The 12,341-nt window shown below is 47.6% G+C and overlaps 1 protein-coding gene across 1 annotated transcript in view; it reads right to left on the bottom strand.

Moving 5' to 3' along the window:
- Nucleotides 1–3,824: 3,824 nt before the first annotated feature.
- The window catches only part of LOC119969571 (tyrosine-protein kinase SRK2-like), a 52,635-nt gene continuing 44,118 nt past the window's right edge, over nt 3,825–12,341 (bottom strand). The window contains exons 7-9 of the mRNA XM_038803353.1: nt 9,645–9,798; nt 9,366–9,542; nt 3,825–4,273 (exon numbers count right to left, since the gene is read on the bottom strand). Of these exons, the coding sequence (XP_038659281.1) occupies nt 4,263–4,273; nt 9,366–9,542; nt 9,645–9,798 (342 nt within the window). The 3' untranslated portion in view covers nt 3,825–4,262. The remainder of the gene's footprint in view (nt 4,274–9,365; nt 9,543–9,644; nt 9,799–12,341) is intronic.

Raw genomic sequence — 12,341 nt, forward strand, 5'->3', positions numbered from 1 at the left:
GGCAGCTGTGCTGACCACTGCGCCACCATGCTGCTCCGATGGTAGTAGAGTTGAGGATTCTTGTATGAGATCAGTCACGATCTCACTGAATGCCGGTGCAGATCAATAGGCCACATGGCCTATTTCTGCTCCTACATCTTATGGTCTTATGGAGCCGCTGTCTCTGATGACCCCTCCCCCAGTTTGGCACAGAGAGACCGTCTCCATTGAACTGGCGGCTCTGCACATGGTGGAGGCTGCTCTGCAAAACTGCTTCATCTCAGATGACTTAGGTGTCATATTGTAAATCTGCTGACCACACTCTCAATACCACTGCCTGCTCAGTAATAAAGTCAGTGAACAGTCGTGGGCCTGGGCCCAATGCTTGGAGGACCTCACAGATAACGCGACTCTCGACTGAATTACATCCATTAAATCCAACCTTTTGACTGTGAGATTGTAGTTAGTTCCTAATTCTTGCATAAAGGTGATTGAAGGCTCTGCCACTAAAGACACAGCAGAGGAAATAAGTAATGCAAAAGAGGTCACAGCCGAACTATAAAAGAGCCAATTTGGCAAGTTGGGCTGGAAGAGGTGGCAGCCTAGGGGCCTAGGGAATTGGCAAAGCTGTAGAGGTGTTTATAACCAAGCTCGAGGAACATGTGTCAGAAATATAGTACTGAAATAAATCATTTTGTCCATCATACCCAGTTTAATTTAATTTTCAGAAGGCAATTAATAGGGTGCTGCATGCGAGACTTATAAAGAAGGTAAAACCATTCAGTCGGCAGCCTCGTTAGCAAGAGCGATTTCTGGTTGAAGCTACGAAATTGGCAACCACCTTTATTAGGCTACTAAACTATGACTCCCAAATTAAGAACAGTTTCCTTCTATAATGGAAACAAACAGTCACTCTATTAGAATCATCAATGGCATGGAAATTAAACATACCTTTATTACGGGAATTACCACAGTTAATTAAAAAAACGTACACTATTAGAACATTTATCCTGAATTGATGTTTTATATACATTTACTTTATTATATGCTTTATTACTAAATGCTAATAGCAAACCTAAATTAGTTTATGAGGTATACAACACGGCAATCATTCATTCAAGGCGATTTCTGCTGCATTAAGAAAATCAACTAAAAGTGGTACAGAAGATATTCCAACATGTCCAATTAAGCATTTATATTACAGCATATAGATGTATTGTTACATTGAAAGAGATTAAATATTGCACAGTTTCTCATTGTTCCATTAATTTAAAAGCTTAATACAAGTCACTTCTGGCTGCATGTTGCTATCGCTGAGCTAGAAGATCACACCAGTGCGGTAAAGTTAACAGCAGACTGAATTTTAGGTCCAATCTAACATTGGACACTTGAAATTAAGAATTGGACATTTTAAATTAAACCACCCTCAGAACCACAGAGAGGCCTGATGGGAATTTGAACAGCCAAGTTTGAATACATGGGATAGAGACAGAAAGCTGGGCAAGTCTGGGCCTACACTGTAAACAAGACATTGGAAGATAATCAGTCCCATTCAAATAGATCAATTGTTGTGGATTGCCCAGATGAAGCCAAACTCTCCAGTACCTAGATCACCTTATATGGGGTAAGGTTACATTCTGATGGACCCCCAGGGGTGGGTTCCTGGTGTCCTGCAGATTGACAGATTTCAATTGACAATCCCATTGGGTATTGCAACCCCTGCTACGAGACCTCATTGACTTGAGGGCCAGTGAATTTTCTGGAAAGGCACGAAGAGGACTATAAAGATCTACCACCCTCGACTCTCCCTTGCGAGGCACCGAGGCAGCAGAGAAGGTTCGACCGTAGACCAGAGGACGGAAGGAAGCAGTGTGCGAAACCCGCCTTTGTGGTCGAAGGCCCTGAAACAACCAAGGCTCAGACAATTGGGCCCATGGATCGACTGAGTTAATTGTCACGGGTAGTATTAAGAATCTTGGGAATATTACTAGTTATGATAATTTCTGGGTGATAACTGTTTTACTGTGTTTAATAATAAATTTTGCCTGAACGTGTATTTGTCCTTTGTTCATCTTGCAAATAAGGGCACCCGGGTAAAACGTTTGAGAATAAACTGGTGGAAGTGTCTGATGTTTTACAGACAAGTCCAGTCAATCGCAGGGAGCCTGTACGTAATGGTAATGGTACTGCACGAGTAATTCAGAGGTTTGGACTAATTCTCTGGATGCACCGGCTTAAATCGAGTGCAGCAGGTGGAGTTTAATATTCTTTTTTTAATTTAGCGTACCCAACTATTTTTTTTTCCCAATTAAGGGACAATTTAGTGTGGCCAATCCACCTAACCTGCACCACTTTTTGGGTTGTGGGGGTGAGACGCATGCAGACATGGGGAGAATGCGCAAACTCCACACAGACAGTGACCCGGGGCCGGGATCGAACCCGGGCCCTTGGCGCCATAAGGCAGCAGTGCTAACCACTGCGCTACCATACCGCTGGAGTTTACTATTCAATTAATAAATAAATCTGGAGCAAAAGTCTCAGTAATGACAACTACAAAACTACTAGGTTTGTTTTACAATGTCCGGTGGGAAAGGAGATCTGCCCTCTTTACCAGGTCTGGTCTACATGTGACTCCAGACCGGCAGGTGTGTGGTTGGCTCGTAACTACCCTCTTGATATGACCTGGCAAGGCACTCGGTTAGAAGGCAGCTCACCACCAGCCCCCCCCCCCCCCTCCCCCTTGACAATAACTTGGGGTGGACAATAAATGCTGGCCTTGCCCGTGACACTCACATGGTTTAGCTCACCAGGCTAAATCGCTGGCTTTTAAAGCAGGCCAGCAGCACGGTTCGATTCCCGTACCAGCCTCCCCAGACAGGCGCTGGAATGTGGCGACTAGGGGCTTTTCACAGTAACTTCATTGAAGCCTACTTGTGACAATAAACGATTTTCATTTCATTTTTTTCATTCATCCCATGAAATAATGTTTAAAAATCACCACATAACACTTTCCTAATGAGGGATATTCCGTTACAAGAAAAATTAGAAGCTAAGGCACATTAGGGTGGATGACCAAAAACATTGGAAGACGTTCAAGGAGAAAAGTGGGAATTTCAGAATTTAGAGCAAGGCAGTTGACAGCATGGGCATAAATGTTGCAGCAATTGACATCACAGATACTCAAGGGGCTTTAATCCCTCACAAGGAAGGATGTACAGAGGAGAATTACAAAACATTCTCTCAAATCACTGCTGGTCATGTTTGTGTATTCTGCCCGTGGCTGACTGGGCAATAATAATAGCGAATGGAAGTAAGTTATCTGGGCGCTCTCTTGGACATGTGCAGTAGTAACCAATCCAGTGTATTGTAATTTCTCCAGTCTGGAACTCTAAAATCCAGGAAAATCTTGATTGTCCCGAATTTTTTTCCAGCCCGCCCCACAATTTAGACTGGTCACCGTGGCACTGCGCCAGCCCTAGATCCACCGGATCAATGCCGCTAAACGGCAGGGGGTGGACGATGCGTCCAAAATGCTCTTTAAGCTCAGAAAACACTTCTGACTGCAAGTTCTGAGCGGGTCACTGACTAACTTGTGCCTGGAGTTCAGGAAAACCAGCAGTTCTAGGCCGGGTTGGTAAGTGGTAGCTTCAAACTTTGTCGTGTTTCTGCTCCTGTCTGCCTGCTAATTAGGCTCCATTTCCCAGACTGGCTCCTCTGTTGCTTTGCAGACTCTGGCAACTAGACCAAAACTGGCGGCAATCTTGAGATGACTACAAGTGTCTTCAAACATACACTGAGTGCATTGGGGTATACAAACTTTAAAGAACAGGCGTGTATTGCTCTGCTGTTGGCGATGCTCAATTTTATTCTGGACCCATGTCCGTTAGTGCAACAGATCATATTTTCAAATGCATGGATTTGCTAGTGAGTACTTTTGTAGCTTAACACTTGTTTTAACAAGTTTTATATCTCAGGAACATAGTTACATCTGGTACACATACTTGTGGTTGGACATTGTAACGCTATTCTGGAATTCAGGAAATTAGGAAACCCAGAAACGCTATGGTCCCAAGCTTTCCGGATTGGAGTGGTCACAGTTTCTGTGTAAATTAGTATTGTTACTCCAACTGCTAACATAAAGTTTGCTCTCTTTGGCTGAAATATCACACTTGGCTTTTTTCAGGAATGGCAGAAAATAAAAGCATGAATTAAAATAAAATATGAAGGGAGTGACTGCTGAAAATCCGAAACAAAAACAGAAAATCCTGGAAACACTTAACAGGTCAGGCAGCATCTGTGGAGACAAGGAGAGAGAAAGCGAGAGAGTTAACATTTTAATTTGATGATTTTTTTAATACAAAATAAAATGAACGCTATTTGGTAGAAAATATAAGGTGGCAAAATACTTGAAAAGAATATTTATATGTTTCTTTCAGAAATCCGCTAAGATTACCGGATCATTTTCAAGCAAATATCTTGACAATGTTTTCGTTATAAAGAATTTGCTGATATGGAATTTGAGTAGTTTGAAGATATTAACATCAACGTTTTTAAGGATTTGCAGAACCACAAGACTAAACCCATTTGAAAACTAAGGATGACATTTGAGCAGTTAACATTACTGGCTCAGCCAAATTAGTTAGGACACTGCTCACGTTGATTTTTGACTTCAGTGTGCATGAAAAGTGAACACTTGTAATGTTGGCAATGTTACTCTGGTTTAAACAATAATGTGCCTTTGTGTAGTACCTGTAACAAAGTAAAATCACCCCCAAAGCACTTCATAGCAGTGTTATCAAAGAAAATGTTGGCCAATTCACCAGAGGAGGTACTGGGCTGAATTCCCCAGCTTCACATCATGCACATCAGCACCTGATATGCAGGCAATGTGCACGACGCATACATCCTGACGCACTCATCAATTCCCAGCACCTTCGAGGCACTCCCTTGGGTAAGGGGTTGGCAAGTGAGCGGCAAGTGTTACCCGCTGATGTCATGGTTAATGGTGCCTGCGCAGAGGCCTCACACTGAAGGGAAGAGATTTCACACAGCAACCAGGAGCTTCATCGAGCGGTGCGTTGGCATGCTCATGTGCTTCTGATGCTTGGACCACTCTGGTGTCTCGCTCCAATATAGCCCCCAGAGGGTCTCGAGCGTCGTTACGGCTTGATAACATCGCACAGCAGGGGGGTGACATGCTGGAAGCGGAGAAAGAACGGCAGGCCTCATCTGACAAGGAGGACAAGGATGGTCTCCAGAAATACTTGGGCGTGGAGCTTGAGCTGGCATGGCAGGCCGCCCAACTAGTGATCCAGGGCTGCTGCAGTTCATCGCCTCCCTATTTACCAACTAGGGTGTCTGGCCAGTAGGAGCTCTGTCACCCTGTCCCACCTCTTTACTCCTCCAATCACTTCAAAAACTGTCCCCCCCACCCCCACATATAAAATCCATCTTCCCCTGAGGCTCTCAACCCTTCCCTCTCCCTTAGTCCTTCACTCCATCTTCCCTCTAGCCTTCCATCTTTTCCTATGACTGCAGCTCCCCCTCCGAGGGTCCTACCAGCATCGCCACAGGGTATTGGCCCTGGGCAGGCAGTATCAGCAGGTCTTATCTGCGGATGGAGGATGATGACAACTTGCAGTGAGATGGGCCCTGCTGCTCCTCATTGTTTGACAAAGATAACATTCCACTGTCCACTGTTGCAGGAGATGGTGAATGGTTAGGGCTCACTCACTGGAAATGCTCTTATACTAGGCAAGCACACACTGCTGCACCATGCCCTGCCACTTCTCGGTGAGGGTGTCACCATGTGGGACATTCATGTGGCATGGGTGCCCTACCAAGCCCCCCTGCCCCCACCACCACCAACCCGGCCGCTACACACCCTGCCCCAGCCCATCCTTGACTCCCGTGAGACAGGTTGGAGCCAGATCAGACTAGTGGTTCAAAGGTTTTTAGTGGTGTGTATTTACAATATGTGCACCCTTCCCCCATACTATCTGCTCTATACTACATCCATGTCAACTTAAGTGACATCTATCTTTCGTGGCCCACTGCTTCTTCTAGGTGTTAGCCCAGACAGCACGTCATAAGTCGAGACAGAGTGTGGCCTCTCTCGCCCTCTGCCCTGTGATGCCTTTGGTGGGTGTCTTCTAAAGTGCCTGGGCCTGGATGAGCCGGCCGACTTCCGGGTGTCACAGGTAATGACATGGGCCGGAGAATCGGGCGCCAAAAGGCCTGTTGATGCCGGAGTAAAACACTCCCGTTTTTACGCCGGTGCCAACACTTAGCCGCCCGATGGGAAAATCCCGCCATAGGTACATTCAAAGAGCATCTTTTTAAAAAATACGTTCATTAAATTTTTTTTATAATGAACAAAATAATATAAAACAATTAACCCAAGTTACAAAATCAAAGAATAACCCCAAACAACCAAACAAAACCCCCTAACAGCTGACGCTGACCAGCTCCTTAAAAAATGGAAATGTATGCTGCCATCTTGGGTAGAACCCTTCTACCGACCCTCTAATGGTGTACTTGATCGCCTCCAAATGTCAGAAAGACACAAGGTCACCCTACCAAGCCGATGCACAGGGCAGAGGACATCCGCCTTCACCCAAGCAGAACTCGTCTCTGGGTTATCAATGAGGCAAAGACGAGGACATCCCACTTCACCCCCGCCTGCAGCACCGGCGAGTCTGATACCCTAAATATGGCCACCAGTGGACATAGATCCAAATCAACATTAAACATTTCCGACATGGTGCTGAAGAAAGGGGCCCAAAAGCTTACCAACCTGGGACAAAGCAAAACATAAGAGTGTGGGTATGTGGCCCCCGAGAGCAATGCTCACAATTTTCCTCCACCTCAGAGAAAAATCCACTTATTCTTGCTCGAGTCAGATTCGCATCACCTTGAATTGAATCAGACTTGGCCGAGCACATGAAGACGTGGAGTTGACCCTGTGAAGGGCCTCACTCCATACCTCATCACCCAGAATGGGACCCAACTTCCAGGGTCTGGAGAAGTGGCTTCGTTTCTGCTGGGCTCATCAGTCTGGTAGCGATCGTTGGTCTTGAACTTGTCTTCTGGTCGTGATGCTGCACTTGGTTTTAGGAGTAGGTCGGGGCCAAGAGACACTAAGTGCCGGGGCTAAGAGAGGCTGAACACATGGCAGTGTCTCTATTTATCCTTCTGGGGTTTCGTGCTCTTTTGGGCGGTCCTTAGCTTTGGACCCAATAATTCGGCAGGCTTCGATTACTGCCTTCGATTTTAGCCAATAAAGGGGCTGGTGCCTTGATGGCTGGGCGTGTCCTGAGTGGTCATTGACTTTGGCTGTTTGGGCTTCCTTAGTGAAGGGAGTGGCGCCGATGAGTCTGGATCTGTATCTGATACCCGAGTACCAGTCTTTTGTTCTGGGGAAATGGGCCAATAAAATGCAAATCGGCTGGAGGTTTCAATAGTGTCTGGTTATCTAGTGGCAAATATACACATAAGCTCTGAGTTCATCTGGATCCTGCATTGACCATATTTCCCATGATTCTTTGTAAGTGGCCATGTTTCACTTTGTAGGTGGTCATCCCAGGTGGCTACATCCCATCCTTTTGATCCCAAACGCGAAGCATGGTGGATCACACTATTGGTACTTCATCTGTCTTCAGTGTGCTGGTTACCCTTGGTTAAGGACCGGTTCTACACTACTCAGTCCTATGTTTTTGGGACATTTACCTAAGTTTTTAATACATCACACATTCATAAATTCTAAAGGGCCACTATAAACATTTAATCATACATTTAACTTATTTACACAAGGGGAACCTCTAACTGTCATTACCTAAACTACACTCATGCTGCTGACAATTAACAAAAAAGAACTTCTAGTTCAATACAAAAATTTAAACAACAGCGGCATCACATTTCTACTTCACTCATTACATTTACAGAAAACGCAAAGTTTATTCATCAGAAAAAGGGGTTCAAAATGTTTGTGGGGTCTGTTGAATTCCAAGAAAAGGGGCTCAGAGTGTATATACTGGGGAGCGGGAGGCTCTCCTTCGACATTTGCAGAGTCTAAGTGTCTGAACAACACTGCAAGGTATTGCTATTACCAAAAGGGCTTCTACCGTATAGGAGAGGGAATAATCGAAGCCTGTTGAATTATTGGGTCCAAAGCTAAGGACCGCCCAAAAGAGCGCGACACCCCCAAAGTATAAATAGAGACACTACCATGTGTTCGGTCTCTCTTGGCCCCAACCTACGCCTAAAACCAAGTGCAGCATCACGACCAGAAGACAAGTTCAAGACCAACGATCGCTACCAGATGGATGAGTCCAGCAAAAATGATGCCACTTCTCCAGACCCAGCCACGCAAGATCCAAACAAAAGCCTTGTTCCGCGGCATAAAGCCGGGTGCCTGAAGTTAAGTACAGGTTGTTGTAGTGTTAGGTGTAATTTAGCTTGTAGTGTTTTATGTTGCATGTCGAAGTAGTTCTTGTGTGTAAATAAACTATCATTGAACTTGAACTAACTAACTGGTTGTTTGGTCTTTGATTGATATCCGGTAAAACCTTGTGGTGGCATCATTTGATACCTGGCGACTCTGAAAGCAATATTATCATTAATAACTGTCATATCAGTATCCAGTTAAAAAGAGCAACATTATTGGCGTCTCCGGTGCAAATTGGCAACAGGTAACAAGAAGTTATAATGATTGTGTAAAATGACAATCATGCCATAAAGATTTAACCCACAAATCTATTAGCCCTGGACTGGGGGCCGGGGATAGCTCAGTTGGCTGGACTGCAGGTTCGTGATGCAGAGCAAGGCCAGCAGTGCAGGTTCAATTCCCGTATTGGCTGAGGTTATTCATGAACACCTTGCCTTCTCAACTTTACCCTTCGCCTCAAGTATGATGATCTTGGGCAGCACGGTGGCCTAGTGGTTAGCACAACCGCCTCACGGTGCTGAGGTCCCAGGTTCGATCCCGGCTCTGGGTCACTGTCCGTGTGGAGTTTGCACATTCTCCCTGTGTCTGCGTGGGATTCGCCCCCACAACCCAAAAATGTGCAGAGTAGGTGGATTGGCCATGCTAAATTGCCCCTTAATTGGAAAAAATAATTGGGTAATCTAAATTTATAAAAAAAAAAGTATGATGATCTTCAGGCCAAATCACCACCAGTCATCTCTCTCCCTCAAAGGGGAAAGCAGCCAATGGTCATCTGCATCTATGGCGACTTTACAGCTTAAAGTTGGACTCTGCATTTAAGATATTTAAAGCCCATGTGCAATTTCTAGGCAGTTGTTATGCAGTGGGAGGAATTTTAAAGGAAGTTTTTATTTCCAGTTTCAAGAAAAACATTTAATCTTGGCAGAAAAACAGATATCACCTTCATAATGGTTGAGAGACACCAGTGTTTGTACCAATGCCTTAAATGACGGCCGATTTTGCGCTGTGCTGTTCCAGCATTGAAGCATTACTTCATACAATTTTTCAGGACATCCATCAGGACAAGGCATTCGGTAATCTTTAGAAACCATGCTCACTACTTCTCTGTTCTCCATACCTGCGGCAAAATAATCTATGTTAAAAAGATTGATCTTAAAGGAATTTCTTTCCCTTGTATTTTTTACTCTGCACACACGGTACAACAAAGCTGAAAGCCTACCTGGATACGGTGTTTTACCATGAGTGACTATCTCATAAAGAAGAACGCCAAAAGACCACACGTCAGATTTCACGGAGAAACGTCCAAATTCAATCGCTTCTGGGGCTGTCCATTTATATGGCATTGTAGCTGATTGTGATACATACACATCCTCCTAGATTTCAATGAAACAAGAGAATGTTACATATAAACCCGAGTGAGCATTTTGCCGAATAACTGACTCTAATGTCATAACTAGATTTTAGTCACTGAAAACATAACTTTCTTACAATCAGATTCCCAGATTTGCTGGGCGGGATTCTCCATTTGCCGATGCCAAAATCGCAAACCGCGATTGAGCGGGGAATAGATTCCGATGTCAAAATCACGGCGGATGCCGATTTGACGCCAAAATCATGATTCTCCGCCACCTCGACAGCGACGTCAATGCGGTCTGGAATGCACGTACAGTAAACACCGTTTGCATATCATTAGCGGGTCTGACCAATATTAGTGGGGTCTCCACGATTCTCCTCCTCCGATGGACCGAGTTCCCGACAGCGCGGTTCACTTGTGCTTTCCAAAATTGTGAAACCGGCGGGGTGGATGCTGAGGGAGAGAGAGGAGGTACGACACAGGGAGGAGCGATTGCGGGCTGCCGGATCGGACACTGGCCAGGCTGGCTTTGGTGGGAAGAGCCCTGCCAGGGCGGGGGCATTACAAGAAAGTGGGCTGAACAGCCAAGTGGCCAGAGTAACCCCCCGCGAGACTGGGGCGGTGCCCAGGCATGGATCGCCATTATGGTGGCCATCTTGCTGTGCACCCACCAACCACTCATTTGGCCCCTGGTACTGCAGAGTGCAATGTATGGGTGCCCCCACCCCCACACCACACCCTCTGCCACATCCCCCGCTACACCCCCCCCCCCCACCTGGCCGCCATACACTGGCGGCCCATCCAGGGCAACATCCACAGTAGCACCTAAGGGGGCCACAGTGCATACCCAGGTGAGGGAAGTGTCAGCCAATGGTACCTCTGGCATCAGGGACTGGCATCAGGGCCAGAGGCCCCCACAGTGTCAGCCACCGACGGGGAAATTGGTGTGGCGGCAGAGTCTGCGTTGCCAACTGGGGCCACCATGTAACCTGTTGGACCTGTTTGGGCACAAGGGTCACACCATGCCAACATGTTGGCCTTTCATCCCCTGCAGACAATGGAATTTGGAGTTCAGGCAGCAATAGTGGCCTTCTTCCTAGACGCTGCAGTCCTGGGGGATGCCCTGCTGCTGTACGAGCTGGCACTGCTTGAGGAGGAGGAGGAAGCTGCAGCAGCAGAGCAGGCAGCAGCAGAGTGTGCCGCACAGGTTGAAGAGCCGGTCGACGAACAGTCTGAGGAGGAGGAGGTATCAAGGAGGCGCCGCATGAGGCCTCATGTATACAGGCACAGCCTGTCATTCAAGGACCCACCGGACCGGGCATGCCGTTGAAAACTCTGACTGAGCAGAGAGACATATCTTCCAGATGATGGCACACCTGGCACCGCGGGAGTATGGAGGAGGGCACCCGCTCCTGATGGCCATCATGGGGACATTTACACGACGTGGTCCTTCCAGGCAGGGATCCCACAGACCTCAGTACACAGGTGCATCTGCGCTGTTACAGAGGCCTTAAATGCCTATCCGGCCCAATACATCCACTTCAATGTGGATCGAGCCCACCAGGACGCCCGGGCAGCAGGGTTTGCCGCCATCCCTGGGATGTTCCGGGTCCAGAGATGCCAGGACTAGCTAGGGGCACAGACACCACATCCCAAACACATACTTCCTCAGTCCCCCCCCCCCCCCCCCCCACCCTGGCCATCCTCTGCCTGCAACCCCCTCTGTGATACATACCTGCCACGCTATGGGGTGTGGGCCCTGGTTTGGCAGTAACAGTGGGTATGGCCCATGGGATGGAGGATGATGGCAGCCCTTTCTGCGGTGAGCTCCAGTGCTCCGCATCGTTTGACAATGTCTGCCTCCTGCCCACGGTAGCACTTTTCACCGTCCACCTGGGTGATCTCTGCAGGCGAGCTGGCCATTCACATGGTCCCATCAAATTCCTGGGGTGACGGTAGTGGGGGTGGGCGGGTGCGCGGGTGGGGGGGGGTGGTGGGGTATCCAGGCCACCCACAGGGTCCACCCATTCTCCCCTCAACCCCTGCCAGCCCAGATGAGCCCATCCCTCATACCCATCTGACAGAGCACCAAGACAGGTTGTAACAGTGTGAACAGATGTTTAATGTGAATGAATATTTACAGATTTGTGCCCTAGCCACTATAACTAAACTGTGACCTTCATCCGTGCCAACTTAACTAGCGTCTACTTCCTGCCTTATGGGCCCAAATGCTACATCTAGGAGGTTCTCCAGATGGTACAGCAGGAGTGGAGGCGGCCTGCTGTGACTCTTGGCCTGTGTCCTGGGTCCCTGTTGGCGACTTGGGGCGACCGGGATTGGATGAGCGCGGGTGTCCTGGGTGGCATGGTGCTTCCCCATCCTGCTCGCTGCCCACCAGATGCGCCAGGGACGGTGCGGGGGGAGGGGCGGAGTCTAAGGTGCTTCAGTGTTCCGCCACCACCCTTGCAGGAGTCACCAGCTCGGGCCCCATCACCTCCTCCTCCCTCAGGGTGTACGATGGCCCCTGGGTTACTCCATTGGGCAGGAGTACGAGGGCAGCTA

Source organism: Scyliorhinus canicula, chromosome 7 (genome assembly GCF_902713615.1).
Source record: "Scyliorhinus canicula chromosome 7, sScyCan1.1, whole genome shotgun sequence".
NCBI lineage: Eukaryota > Metazoa > Chordata > Chondrichthyes > Carcharhiniformes > Scyliorhinidae > Scyliorhinus > Scyliorhinus canicula.